At 30.4% G+C, this 14,644-nt stretch overlaps 1 protein-coding gene across 2 annotated transcripts; it reads left to right on the forward strand.

The window, feature by feature from the left end:
* The first annotated feature begins 1,059 nt into the window (after positions 1–1,059).
* On the forward strand, positions 1,060–6,031 carry LOC137831920 (auxin response factor 18-like). Of its 2 annotated transcripts, XM_068639826.1 has the most exons (15): positions 1,132–1,619; positions 1,712–1,812; positions 2,145–2,260; positions 2,336–2,443; positions 2,524–2,580; positions 2,851–3,003; positions 3,097–3,181; positions 3,352–3,442; positions 3,538–3,702; positions 3,805–3,915; positions 4,021–4,093; positions 4,173–4,320; positions 4,581–5,215; positions 5,435–5,622; positions 5,714–6,031. In XM_068639826.1, exons 2-15 carry the CDS (start codon positions 1,758–1,760, stop codon positions 5,880–5,882), a joined length of 2,154 nt encoding a protein of 717 aa, XP_068495927.1. In that variant the 5' UTR covers positions 1,132–1,619; positions 1,712–1,757; the 3' UTR covers positions 5,883–6,031. The 2 variants fall into 2 exon arrangements, with proteins under 2 accessions (XP_068495926.1, XP_068495927.1); XM_068639825.1 differs by having other exon boundaries at positions 1,060–1,812.
* The last annotated feature ends 8,613 nt before the right edge of the window (positions 6,032–14,644 follow it).

Consider the following 14,644-nt stretch of genomic DNA (forward strand, 5'->3'; position numbering starts at 1 on the left):
ATGGAGTTATACATGCTATGGAGGAAGCTCAAAAGATTGGGGGGTTTACTAATGTCTAACTCGAATGTGATTTTGACTTGCTTTGTGTTGCACTTACTGCTAAAACTAATGTTCCGTGGATGCTTCGTAATCAATGAATACTTGTCTTAATTACGGTGGAAAAATCAAGTGTAGGAGTACTCATATTTTTCGTGAAGGAAATGCATGTGCTGATAAGTTGGCTAATTTAGAATTTATTCATAGATAATTATTTCATTAATATAATACGTTTCTATCTAGTCTAGTCTGTTTTATATATAATCTATCTATGTATCATTTTTGTTAGCATATACGTTTTGCTATATATAAATGTATCAATGTACCGACTCACTCTTTGGTGTAAATAGACTGAAGTACATTTTGTCATTCTAAAAAAAGTAAATCAATAACACAAACACACCTAACTTTTTAATCATAAAATATTCTGGTTAAAATTTATAGATGTAATAGTTAACTTGGAACTTTTATCATATAGGTTTGGAGTGATTCTCTACAAATCTCAACTATTTATATTTTAACTTTGGCACTCTAAATTCATGTTTAATTAATTTTTAACTTATTCGTTCTTTTAATAATTTAGATATTGTTATCATGTTTTAATGCTTAGCGTTATTTGACGAAAATACAAAAATACAAAATGAAACTATTCGAGCTTACATTTATAATGCTTTTCTTTTCAATTAAACATATAATTTTACTTTAATAACTTGTAATTAAAGATTGGCACTAAAAGTTAAAGTAAATTAATAAAACGGAACATGGATTTTAATTTGAGGACAATTACATAAATGCATAAGAAAAGTAATAATTATGACTAGTGATCGTTTGGTTGAAACAAAATAATGAACATGTCTAGGTCTACCGTAGGGATAAAAGGAATTGGTGTTGACAGAGAAGAATTAAGATATGAATTTTTTTCTCTTAAAAAATATGCCCACATGTTCTAAAGTACAACCATACACACTCAAACAGCACTACGTAGGATATAAACATAAATACTAAATTCGCATGATAAAAAGTGGAGGAGAAATGTATTTTCATAAATAAACTTTGCAGCAGTTAAAAAAAAGAAAAGAACGATATGAGTATTTTGTAACATAATTGAAAATAGAAACAAAAACACGTTTGTTGTTTAATAATGAAGTGTGGTTTCCACCAAAATGATGGCCAATGAGTTTCATTTGAGGAGAACAAATTACAGTAGGCTAAGCTGACTCTGTAGACTAGAGGACCATTCTTTATAATCAATCTATAATAGATAGACAAAGAAGACAAGGGAGAGAGAAGAAGAAGAAGAAACAGAACCACACCAATTCTCTATAATTTGGTAACGACGATTCAGCTGTCTCCGGAGCAAAATAATCATCATCGGCGACACCAGAAGAAAAGCTTTCGTCATTCTAAAGGATTTTTGGAGCGAGAGGGAACAAAAGAAAGAGAAAGAAAAACCGGCCTTGTGTTCTGTAACTGAAGCAGTGAGAGGGAGTTAGCAGCACATGAGATAAATTCTGCGGCAGGATCGTTACGAGAAGCAAAAAGGAGGAAACTTGTTAACTCTTCATCATTACTCACTCACTCGCGTATAACTGTCTTGTCTCGCCATCTATTTCTCTCTCCTTTCTATTCATGGGGTAATCTCATCTGTTATTTCTCACTCTGCACCTGCTTTCAGCTTTTGCCTCTCTTTCTCTTCTTCTCTCTGTACGACGTCGTTTTGAATGGCACATCTGGAAGCTGCTGTCAGAAGTGTGCCCAGTTCTCAGCCAGAAACAGGTCAATGGCTTATGCTTCGTTGGGATTTTATGGACCTTGCTCTGCTTGGTTGCTTAGAAAGTTTAACAAATAAAACCAAGTGGTTGTCTTTTTTTTTTAATGTTTGAAGCAGTTTCTAAGGTTCTCAACGAGGTTTTTTTGTGGTTTTGAGGAACTTGGGTCTGCACGGTTTTGGTTCAATTGTTGATGTGCTGTGTCTTCCTTACCGGGGTTGTGTTGGAAGGAGAGTGAAGGGGAGAAGTTGTTTACTTTCTGAGAAACCACGCAGAGCATTGGCTTTCATTTGCGAAAACGAGGATCTTACTTAATTGTTTTGATTTGTGTTCGGTTAGGTGTGGAAGACGGTGATCTGTACACGCAGCTATGGAAGCTATGTGCGGGGCCTTTGGTGGATGTTCCTTGCGAAGGGGAGAGAGTTTTCTACTTTCCGCAGGGTCACATGGAACAAGTATGTTTTCTTTAGTAGCTTTCGGGATTTTATTTGCTTTGAAATTTACTTGAGTTTTGGTCTTTTTTTTGGCAGTTGCAAGCTTCGACTAATCAGGGACTGAACCAGGAGCTGAACCAGCAAATTCCTCATTTCAATCTCCCGTCCAAGATTCTCTGTCGTGTTGTTCACATTCAGTTGTTGGTAATGTTTCTTATACCTTTCATTGCATGTTTATTATTGTGATTCATGTACTTATCATAAGATTTTATGTTAATTTGTAGGCGGAACAAGAAACAGATGAAGTTTATGCTCGTATCACTTTGCTTCCGGAGTCAAATGTGAGATTATACGTGTTTCACATCCTTTTTTTTTTTGCTTCGGTCTTGCGGATCCGTTTAGTCATTCTGAGAGAATCCGAATGGGTTTTTGAACCCAATTCTCTCGTTATTACTCTACCTTGAATGTGTTTGCTTTGTATTTTGCTTGCTTTACGATTTCCTCTGCGACTGTGAAATACATAACGCTAAAGGAAAATAGTTTTTCAGGTTGGAAGTTGAGAGTATTTTTTCTGGGGAGTTATCTCTGTTTATTTTTGTGGTTTTATTCAGCAAGAAGAGCCAACGACTCCAGACCCAAGTGTACCCGAGACCCAGAAACAGAGTTTTCACTCTTTCAGTAAGATATTAACTGCTTCTGATACTAGTACTCATGGAGGATTTTCAGTTCTGCGGAGGCATGCTACCGAGTGTCTGCCTCAATTGGTATTTACCTCAGTTTCCTTTAGCCTCTATATATTTAATGAAAACCCAACTTTCCTTATTTTCACGCTTGCTACTTTTGTGTATATATTGTAGGACATGACCCAAACTATCCCCACTCAGGAATTGGCAGCAAAGGATCTTCATGGGTTTGAGTGGAAGTTTAAGCATATATTCAGAGGTAATTTTGCTTTAATATTCATAAGTCTTCTTTGGGGATTTACATCTACTATTTTTCTTGTGCTAACACCATAATTGGTATGAAATAAAATGAAGGCCACTGAGCGTAAATTTTACATCTACTATTTTTCTTGTGGCCAATTTGCTTCTCCATTCTGTAAACATGATCAGGTCAACCAAGGAGGCACTTGCTCACAACTGGCTGGAGTACATTTGTCACATCCAAGAGACTTGTTGCTGGAGATGCTTTTGTGTTTCTAAGGTTTTTAATTCAGGAGCCTTATTGTATTATTTGTTTCTGATGTTGTTTCATCTGTTGTGATGGTGTGCACTTTGGTCTTGACATGATTGTTGCAGGGGAGAGAATGGCGAACTGAGAGTTGGTGTTAGGCGTGTAGCACGACAGCAAAGTCCCATGCCTTCTTCTGTGATATCAAGCCAGAGTATGCATCTTGGAGTGCTTGCCACTGCCTCTCATGCATTTTTGACCAGTACCATGTTTGTGGTATATTACAAACCTAGGTGGGTAAACAAGTTGAAATTTGTTTTTGGTGCTATAAAGCTTATAATTAAAATGTAACAGAATGCCTAACCCTTGGTCCACATGCCTTTTGATACATTCAGGACTAGCCAGTTTATTATAGGACTAAACAAATATCTGGAGTCAGTCAACAAGTTTTCAGTTGGCATGCGTTTCAAGATGAGATTTGAGGTGGAGGACTCACCTGAGAGAAGGTATCTATTTTAGCACACACGAAATTTTCATAAGCACTTTGTGTTCCCTTCAGTTCTAGTTGGTCCTTTATTGTTATATCATATTACTTTAATTTTTTTGGTCAGGTTTTCTGGTACTATTGTTGGGGTTGGGGATGTATCTCCAGGATGGCGGAACTCTCAGTGGCGTTCATTGAAGGTTGAACTTAGACCTACATTTTTCCATCTAAATTCTTATTCAGTTTCGGTTTAGCATTTATAATCTTTTTGCCTTTCAGGCTCAATGGGATGAACCAGCAATAATTCCAAGGCCAGAGAGGGTTTCTTCGTGGGAGATAGAGCCTTTCGTTGCTTCCACTGCTTTGAATGTCACTCAACAAGTGGTCAAGAGCAAAAGGTCCAGGCCACCTGAGGTTTCGTCTTCTGGTACTAGTTGTTTTACCTAACTTTTCTTAATTAGACTAAACATATTGTAGGAGGATATAATAAGATATAGTAAGTTAAAATTAGTTTTTGGAAAAATTAGATGAGATACTTTCTATGAAAGTTGAAGTGTATAAAAAAGCTTCATTTATTTTATGTTATTAGGTTCTTGATTTTTTGAAAAAAAAGGGTATCTAAACATGTCCATGGTTGTTTATGGATTAAATGAGCATTGACTTAAATTATGTGATGGTTGGATGCAGAAATTGGCCCCAATTCCCCTGCTACGGCTTTGTGGTATCATGGACCATCCTTATCCCATGACCCTACTGCATTGGGTGGCACTTCAGAGGTCCAAAGCAATGAAAGCCCAGTTATATGGTCTACAAGGATGAAAGAAATTAATGTGAATCCTATGAATGGTAACAAGAGCAGCTCCAGCAGAGTCCGTGTGGAAGGAATGTGGCCTTCTTCCCCACATTTGAGTGTCTCTTCCAACCTTTTTCCAGACCCCAAAAACAGCAAAGCTGTCACAGCACAATCAAATGTCTCTGGGTATGCCCCTGTTTCATGTAGGCCGAATGATGATTTGGCACATGATCCCGTGGAATGTGGTAAAAGAAGTGAGAATCCCATGGACTGTTGGGTATTTGGAGTTAATTTGACTAACAATTTTACTAATGTTGCCCTCCCGGATAAAGAACTGGGATGTCCAGCTATAATAATTCCTAGTGGTCCCAAAGATTCTATTCCTGTTGCTGCATGTGAAACTCAGGCTGGTCAGAATCACAATTATTCACTGTCCAATAAGGTGCAGAAGCAAATTATTTCTGATGGATCACCCAGTGAGAGACACGCCAAGCAGGCCACAGTACCATCCACCAGGACTCGGACCAAGGTACCTATATCTTCCACCCTAAGACTACTGTTCTAAAGATTCCTTTTCCTATTTTCTATTGTGTCAAACAAATAAAATTAAAACCTATGCTTAGCGCTAGGAAATTGGTCTGCCTTTAAGTAGGTCAATGTTAGGGTAGGAATATATTGAACGTAACATTTTTTTTTAAAATTTTTATTCTTTTTGCATAATTTCTATCACATGTTGTTGTTTGAGAAGGTGCAAATGCAAGGTGTTGCTGTTGGTCGTGCAGTTGACCTCACTGTCATAAAAGATTATGAGGCTCTCATAGACGAGCTTGAGAAAATTTTTGATATTAAGGGGGAGCTTCGAATGCAAACCAAATGGGCTATTACTTTCACTGATGATGAAAATGACATGATGCTCGCTGGTGATGATCCATGGCCGTAAGTAATTATGAGTTTTACCTTCAACTTTATCTGATTCACAAAAACTGGACTTTAATTGTCTTCTTTTTCATCCTCCCCTTGATTGCAGTGAGTTCTGTTGTATGGCGAAGAGGATTTTCATTTGTTCAAGGGAAGATGTGAACAAGTTGAAAAACAAGCATTCGGCGTGTTCATCAGAGGCTGAGGAGACTTTGTTGAGCCAAGATTCACAGAATAGGGAAGAAACTCAGCAAGTCTCTTGTGATTTGACAGCTTAATATTTTTAGTTTTTTGGTTTGGGAGGGGTTTAGGGTGCTTGATGGTTTGAATTGCTTAATTTTATGCGACTTTAAATTGTAGAGTAGTGAACGTGTGTAAGTGGACTAATATAATATAACTAAATTTAGGTACTTTATATTTGTGAATACTTTTTTTGGGGTGGTACCATCTGCATAAACAAGCATGCCTCTTCTTTTTCTCCCTTTTAGTTATTTGCCTTTAATGGGTTAGGCATGTCCTGATTGATTGATTGAATAAATATTGTTGGGAAATGACATTACCAACGACAATGTCACGAATTGATACGAAATTTACGTGGTTAGAACTAATTTGTCTACATTTTCGAATCACCACTGATATTATTTGGTACCAGGTAACATTATTAGATTGGCGCTTTTCGTTACTGATGTTACAATTCATACCGAAACAAATAACAATGCCCATTCTTGTGTTATCAAAATATTTGGCATAACATTTAAATGTTTCCGTGTTGGGTAACGACCCAACACTTAACTTTGTTTGGAATTTTTTTGGTATATACATAATTTTACCGTTATAATCATTATACTGTATATTCACGCTTTGCTTGATAGCAGTATGAAAGTATGGTTGTTCTGTTCACATAATTGTTTTATTTTTTAAATATTTTTCAGATATTATAGCATTTCACAATAAAGTTTTAAGTGTTGGTGGAAAATTTCTTCAGTTGTATTCAACGTTGGTTAAAGTGATCATGCTTCCACTTCAAAATTTAATATGGAGGTTTGTTTTATTGTAATAAGATTGTGTTTTTGATGGGTAACTCTAATCTAAATAAAAAGTACCGACGATAAATAAAAGAAAAGTGATTATGATAGAGTTTTTTCATTATGAGTTGTTATTGTCTTTCATTTAACGTCTTTTCTAAAGCTGTTAAATAAAATTAAAGCATATTCAATGATGATACGTAACGAGAAATTTATTCCATGTGCGCCGGAGAATGTCACTTTTCCAGATGTTACACATTTATAGACAGGCGATACAAATGTTTGTGCGAATATAGAATTGTGTTTCTTGCATTGTCTACCTGGTAAGTTGCCTAAATATTAGAGGCTAAGATTGTTTCCAACAATATCCTCAATTTTTTTTCATAAAAATAGGGAAGAATGCTTTTGAAATTGGCATAGTCAAAGGAAGTGTTCTCATAAGAGGTCAAAAGGAAGTGTGTTGTTTTAAGTGCAATAATCAGACAGCCACTGTCTCTTCCGCTAGATGCATCTGCTTTGGGTTTCACCTTCTTTTTCCCTTTCAAAATTGGGTCTCACAGGAGCACTACAACACTTTGCCCTTTGCCTTTTCTTTTTCTATCTATTATCTTTATGTTAATATGTCTTAAAATCCTCTAATTATATTTTTTGTTCTCATTCTACACTCTTTTTTATTGGTTTAGTCAAATTTAGTAAGGTTGTTTAGTCAAAATTTTGTAAATTTATATCCCTGTTGATGGTTTAAATGTCTTATTCTCTTAACAAAACCGTCACATCTATTATGGTATACTTTTTTTGGTCCTTTATTACCGTGTGGTGTTAGATCACCGTTTGTCCATATTAGTTTTTATACTACATATGATTAAATATTATTCATTACTTTATTTTAAATTTAAAAATTTAAATGCGCAGTACTCAAATTTTTAGAATCACATACTAATTTCTTCTACTTGAAATAAGTCCGCGTGCAATTTAACGTATACTTGGATAACTTTCTTTTATAAATATTCATTTTTCAATGTTAAGGGAAATGAATTAATTTGTTGCTTTTGTAAAACAGAAAGAAGTATAACTACCACTACATGTGTGGAATCTTAAATCATGTCTTTTCTAGGGTTGATGACAGTTACGCTTAACATTTCCTTTGGAATAATTATACCACTCAAGTTTAAATTCATGAATATATGTGGGTAGATATCCCAAAATTTAATTTTAGGATTAAACCTAACTTTGTCCTCATAAAATGAATATGCTTTGATTTTAGCTTTTACAAAAATGATTTTTTTTTATTCTTTAAATTATAAATTATTATTTTTAGTCCTCTTAATATAAGTGAAATTTATTTTTAGACGTTGCAAACAAATATTTGATTTTAATCTTTTCATAACTTGAAATTTTTAAGGAGATAGAAAAAAACAAATAAAAGTGGTATAATTAAAATGATATATGAATATTTTATATTAAGATGAAAAAAATTATATATTTAGAAAAAAAATAGTTATTACGTTTTTATTTTTAATAAACACTATCTTTTTAGGAAAAATTTGTTTTTTTCTTCTCTATCTTCTTTTTAAATTTATAATCACATTTTTCATCAGACTAGGATTAAATGTCACTTTTAAACTCCTGATAATGAATAATGAATAGGGTAGAGTTGTTTGATCAAAATTTTGTTTAGAGTAAGTTTTTTTTTGCTTATTTTTTCTTTGAATTAATTTTGAATTTTCTATTCATGTGGATAGACATGTTTTGCCTGTAGTGACTTTGACTTTAGGATTAGTCTTTGTTAGTTCAAAATCCTAGTATTGTGTTCATATCATTGATCAAGACTTTGTGGTGCAGGCTAGGCTACTCCTACTTTCTATAGGAGTTGGATTGTGAGTGTTCATCACTCTAATCAGGTAAGAGAAGCTAGTGTTATATTTTGATATAACTCTATATTATAAGATCTAGATATGAAGGTGAAGTGGTCACAAGTTTCAAATTTTTTTTGCAAGATTTGGTTTGTTGATTGAAATATATGTTATTTGGTGAAAAGAGTTGGACGTTTAAACAATTGGATAAATGGTTGATGATTTATATTGATTGTGATGTATATTTTGAAGTTAAGTCTTTGTTTTTACATGTAAATTGTGATTTTAAAAGAGTTATACTTTTTTTTTTTATCTCAAATCCACTCACTACAATTCTCTTTCTAAAACAAATTGAATTACACTTTTTGAGGTGCTCTCGATTTCAAATTCGCTTAGCACAATTTCCTTGCACTCAAGCGAATTGAACTGCAGGTTTTGGGATATTGTCTGCCTCAAATCTACTTAGTGCCAACACTCTGCACTTAGCATCAACACCCTGTACTCAGCGTCAACATCCTGCGCTTAATGCAAGCAATGTAAGCTCAAGCCCCAACTTCGTGGACTCAAGCTATTTTCACAACATTTTTCATTTTCGTTTAGCTATCTTTTTTTTTTTCTATATAGGTCATGAAATTGAAAGGGACAATCCTCACTCTACTAGTATATTAGAATCATATAGATGAAGATTCTTAGGTGGTGAGAGACAATCATATGAGCGAGTTTGAGATTTGAAAAATAATTGATCAAAACATATCATATGGATTAACTTTGTTATATTGGATGGATGGATTCATATGTACATGTGGTTATGTGGAGAGATTCCCCAACAGAAATAGTATGATAGGTCTATGAGTCTAATTTCAATACATGAGTCTTCAAAAAATAGAGTCAAATGTTTATGTGTGGATATGAGTGAATTTTTTGCATGAGTGATGTTGAACATGAGATATTTGTAGACACTTAGATGTTTAGTACATGGGAATGAATGAAATGTTATGATTCATATATTCATGATTGTATTCATTGAATTAGATGAATTATGAAAAATCATAAGTTTGTGATTATTTATTGAAATCTAAAGTTATATTAAAAGCCTAAAAAATACTAGTTTACCCTGTGTTTTTGTCAATGTTGTAATTATAAAAATTTGTTATGATCATATTTTATACGGAGTATATATTATAGGTGATGAATCTCAACATAAGAAAACGAGGTGTTAGCATAGAAATCTGGATAAATCTTTTTATCTTATATATTTGACAATTCTTATAAAAAGGATAATATTTTGTAATATAATATTATGAATATATAAATTATATATATATATTAAATTGTATAATAATTATTAAGTAAAGTAAATGAGAATATTAAGTTATTATTTTTAATATCTATTTAAAATATGATTATTTTTAAAACTTATTTAAATAATACTTGTCATACTAATGCTATTTTTTTTAAAATATCACATGTTGAACCTTTTATTTAACCCGTGATTACATAACATGTATGGCAATACTATGGATAAAAAATAGTTATTTTCAATTTGTGAGGGAAAAACAACTTTTATTTTATAGAAATCAAAAAAGTTTTTTTTTTTACTTTATAAAAAATTTAAAAAAATATCGAAACAATAGAAAAAATAGGATTTGATATTAAAAGTGGAGGCAATGGCCAACATGTTTTGATGAAGATGGTGAAAATTGAATCCATATTAAATTAGTGAAAACAACACAATCTAAGTGGGACCTTTGTATGATTTCCCAATAAATGTAGAGCTAAATATAGGTGATATATAACATAAGATGAATCAAAAGGTAAACACAAGTAATCGATGTGGAATCATCTTCAGTTTTTCTTGCGTCACAACACCATGACCTTTTCTTTGCATGCTTAAAAGGTGTTACTTCTATAATCTTTTTCAAACATAATGCCTTTATTCATTTTTCTAATGAATTTATCTTTGCGTTGACTATTTTATTCCTAAAATTTTCAAATAAATATAATTTTTTTCTCAAATTCTTAAAAGTATATTTCACTCTATTAAATTTTAAAAAATGCAATTTCATTTTTACAAACTCAACAGAAACTAAAAATCGACTTTTAAAAAACATTTTTAACCTTTCAAATTCATGACTTAAGTACTACAAAAAAATTATTTATTTTAGGATTGATTTTAAAAGAAAATCAAGACACCAAAATATATTTATTTCAAATTTCAGAAACTGAAAATATAATCAACTCTAAAATTTTCACCACTTTCTTTTAAAGTTACATAAAAGAAATAGAATCTTTACTTAAAAAAAGTTAATACAAGTATACAACTAAACAAAGAAAAAACCCGGGTAGCGTCGGGTACTCTCTAAAAATTATTATGGTTTAAACGTACATTAATATGCTTCTCATGTATTGTTTTGATATTTTAATTTGAAAATTGTAAAAATAAAAATAAGAGGTTAAAATTAAAATATATAAATTTTATTGATATAATACGTCAAATTTAAAATTAAAAAATTCAAATGAACATATAATGTTAAAGTTTACCTTATTTTTAAAATAATGCAAAAAAAATGTTTATCATTGTGTTTCTAAATAATGGAAAATATGTTACATTTAGTAACATCCTTCGTGCTACAATAAATAATAAATTAAAATTTAATCCTAACTTAAAATAGCATCACTGGTTAATTAACAAAGAAATTTTACGAGTATTGAAAAATATTGTAAAAAATATAATATCATGTTAGTTATATTACAATTCCCATTTAGATGCTGTCGTAGCAATAATAGTAATAATAATAATATATCATGTTAGGTATGGGAGATTATTTCAAAATAAACGAAATTCTCATAAATAAAAATGTTATTATATAAAAAATGTAAATTAATTTATGGTACCACCTATGAATTGTGTTTTGCCTAGGCTCAGCCTCCACTTGAACCCACTGGACAAGAAGGAGTTTTTTTTTCTTTTCAAAATTCACATTTTAACGGGCCTTTTTAAGAACTTTTATAGTCAATTAATTACTCGATTTAGGTGAAATGACAAAAATATTTTTAAATAAAAAAGGATGTAAATAAAAAATATTTTTAATTATTTTTTAGAATATATTTTTGAATTAGAATTTTTGGAATACTTTTCTAAATTTTTAAAATATATTTTCAGATTTTCTTTTTTAAAATATATTTTTTTCATTCTGAAAATTTTCAGGAATAAAATTTTAATTTTTGAATTCTATTCCAAAATTTTATTTCTACAACACAATCATATTTCAAATTTACTTTTTCTGAATTTATCTTTTGAATTTTAAATTCCAAAATTAGAATAATTTTAGAAATTTGAAAAGAGAATTAGGTGATGTATTTTTAATTTATCAGGGTTTCATTGAAGCCATGTAAAATAATCAGTAAATCATTTCAAGAATAAAAAACGAGTTCATAGGGTCTCTATTTTTTTTTTCTTTTACAAAGCATTATATAAACCACTCATAAAATCAAAAGTAATATATTTTAAAATTAAATATACTAATAAATGATACACAAATAATGTAGAGATACTAGAACCGTATAATTTAAATTTTTAGAAAATAAAAAGTAATATATTTTAGAAGAAATTTTTTATTTTTTTTATATTTTATATACCTCCAATTTGGATCATTTTGTAACTTGGCCCAAACTCTTATCCTACTTAAACCCAATTTCAGTTTCAATTTCATTAGGTGTTTTCTTCGTGCCCCTTCATAGTTTCTTCCTAAACCTCCATAAGGCAAATGCTCCCTGCATCCAACACTTTTGAACCTGCACTCAATATAATTTCAAAAATTCCAAAAATACCCTTTATTCCGGAAATAAAAATCCAGAATTGAAAATAATGCATTCCCCAAAAAAAAAATCCGGAAGAGGTTTTTGTATTTTGGATATAAAAATCCGGAAAAAAAAATCAAAATTACATTCCGGATAAAAAAAATTCAGAACTAAAAATAATACATTCCGGAAAAAATTATCCGGAAGAGATTATTGTGTTCTGGAAAAGGGGGTCCAGAATGTAATTTTATATACACCCCATTTTCTTAAGGGTATTTTCGGTATTTCCCCTGTGATTGGGTGCAATGATATGGTGCATGAAGCAATTGCCCCTCCATAATTCTTTTAATTTTAAAACTATCCTTCGGGAAAAATTGTTTATTTTTATATTATATAATCCATATATCATTTAAATTAGACAATTTAAAAATAATTTATATTTTAAATTTTACAATTCAGAAAGAATTTTCTAAATTATCAAATACGTTTTGAATGGTAAAGTTTGAAATATACATTTGTATTTTGAATAATAAAATTATAAAATATTTGAGAATAAAAAATATATTTTAAATTATAAAATTTTAAATATAATTTTATATTTTAAACGGTAGAATTTTGACAAATTTTTTTAAAATTTTAAATATCTTTTGAATTTTACAATTTAAAATATAAAATTATATTTTAAATTGTATAATTTAAAAATATTAAAAATTATTAAAAATATCAAATTAATAAAATTTTACTAAAGATAAACTGGACATTTCATAAAAAAAAATATGGAGGTGTATAAAGAGAACACCCATTGACTAACCTTTTAGGGACCAATATATTTAGACTAAAGGCGACCAAATGGACCGACCCAATGTGCAAAAACAACCCGTTAAAGGGACCAAATTGACTTTTGAATTTTGACTGCTTCTTTATGCACCTCCATATCTCCTTCTCTCATCTCCATAAATTTTCATATTTTCAAAAATATTCCTTTGTAATATTCTGGATCACTCATAAGTTTTTTTTCAAAATCGTAATTAGTTTCTGGATTATGTAATCCGGAAATCTTTTTTCAAATGCGTATTTGAATTATATAATTCAGAAGCTACTATAGGAAGGTGACACAAAAAAGATAAAAATGTATTTTCATGTTTTGTATGGGATATCAGAAAAATATATAGAGATACGGGAAGAACAATCTAGAATTTTAGGTAAAACAAAAACAAAAAATGTTCAATCAAATTTACCCTAACTAAAAAAGTTATCATATTTTAAATCATTATAGGTGGTAAATAAGTCCAAATTGGGGAGTATAAAAAATCTGGCGGAAATTTTGGTTTACGAAATTGGTGGAAACATTGTGAATACAAATCAGAACGATTATTTTAAATTTGTTTGGTCGCAGATTCTGTTGATTTGAATTGTTATAGATATAGAAGTGTGAAATCAGTTAATTTACTTAAGATGAAGCATATTATCAACATTGGGAGTATTAAGAAATCTGATGGTTACAACTAATTTCAGTTTGTATTTGATGGTAACATGATGCTTTTAATATAAAGAGAAAAGACTGAAAACAATTTTTTTGGTATTATTTTGACGAAGAAAGTATTGAAGTTTCTTATTTTATTATTGCTTAAAATCGGAGTAAACAACAGAAAACATGAGAAAGTTTTTCTTTCAATAATGTAAACATTTATTGCTTAACCGAGTTAATATTGAAAGGTATAAGAGAATTGTACACAGGACAATAACCTACAATCTTAAGATAGCCACCTCTTGACAAAAAAATACCTTGTTCAAACCTTTATACGTTATTCATAAAATAATATTTGTATTCTTTCCAAATCTTAGGGATGAGCTATCTTAACTAACAATTATCATCAAGAGATATAAAATTTGTCAAATAATCTACAAAAATTTGAGTAAAAAATTTACCACATAAAAAATTAAAAAGAATTGGACTATTTTTTTTTCTTTGACTCCGGACAGTTGCACTTTTGGATTAAACCTTGGGCCGGCCTTCCGTATAACTAAGTCTCACACTATAAATTATATAAAAATATTATTATATGGACATATAAATATTCATTATTTAAGAATTATTACATATTATTTTTTATGTACTTTTATTTGAAAGACATATTCTAACTTATTGTTAAGTGAGTTTTTCAAGAAGTCTACTTCGTTGATAATTAATCTGATGTTTTACCATTTTATAATTTATTTTGTATTTTGCAATGGCTTTGTGGTGTTGTTTATTTGTTTATTTTAAATTTGATAATATTTTTAAACAACATGGCATTCATTGCGTTATAGAAGATCTTTTCTAATATTTATATAACAATATCTAAATACTTTAAATAAAAA

The sequence above is a fragment of the Phaseolus vulgaris genome, chromosome 6 (genome assembly GCF_000499845.2).
Source record: "Phaseolus vulgaris cultivar G19833 chromosome 6, P. vulgaris v2.0, whole genome shotgun sequence".
Taxonomy (NCBI): domain Eukaryota; kingdom Viridiplantae; phylum Streptophyta; class Magnoliopsida; order Fabales; family Fabaceae; genus Phaseolus; species Phaseolus vulgaris.

Coding starts and splice junctions, on each gene's coding strand:
- LOC137831920 (XM_068639825.1), top strand. CDS start 1,758: ATGGCACATCTGGAAGCTGCTGTCAGAAGTGTGCCCAGTTCTCAGCCA. Junction 3,004..3,096: donor CCGAGTGTCTGCCTCAATTG/GTATTTACCTCA, acceptor TATATATTGTAG/GACATGACCCAAACTATCCC. Junction 3,703..3,804: donor GTGGTATATTACAAACCTAG/GTGGGTAAACAA, acceptor TGATACATTCAG/GACTAGCCAGTTTATTATAG.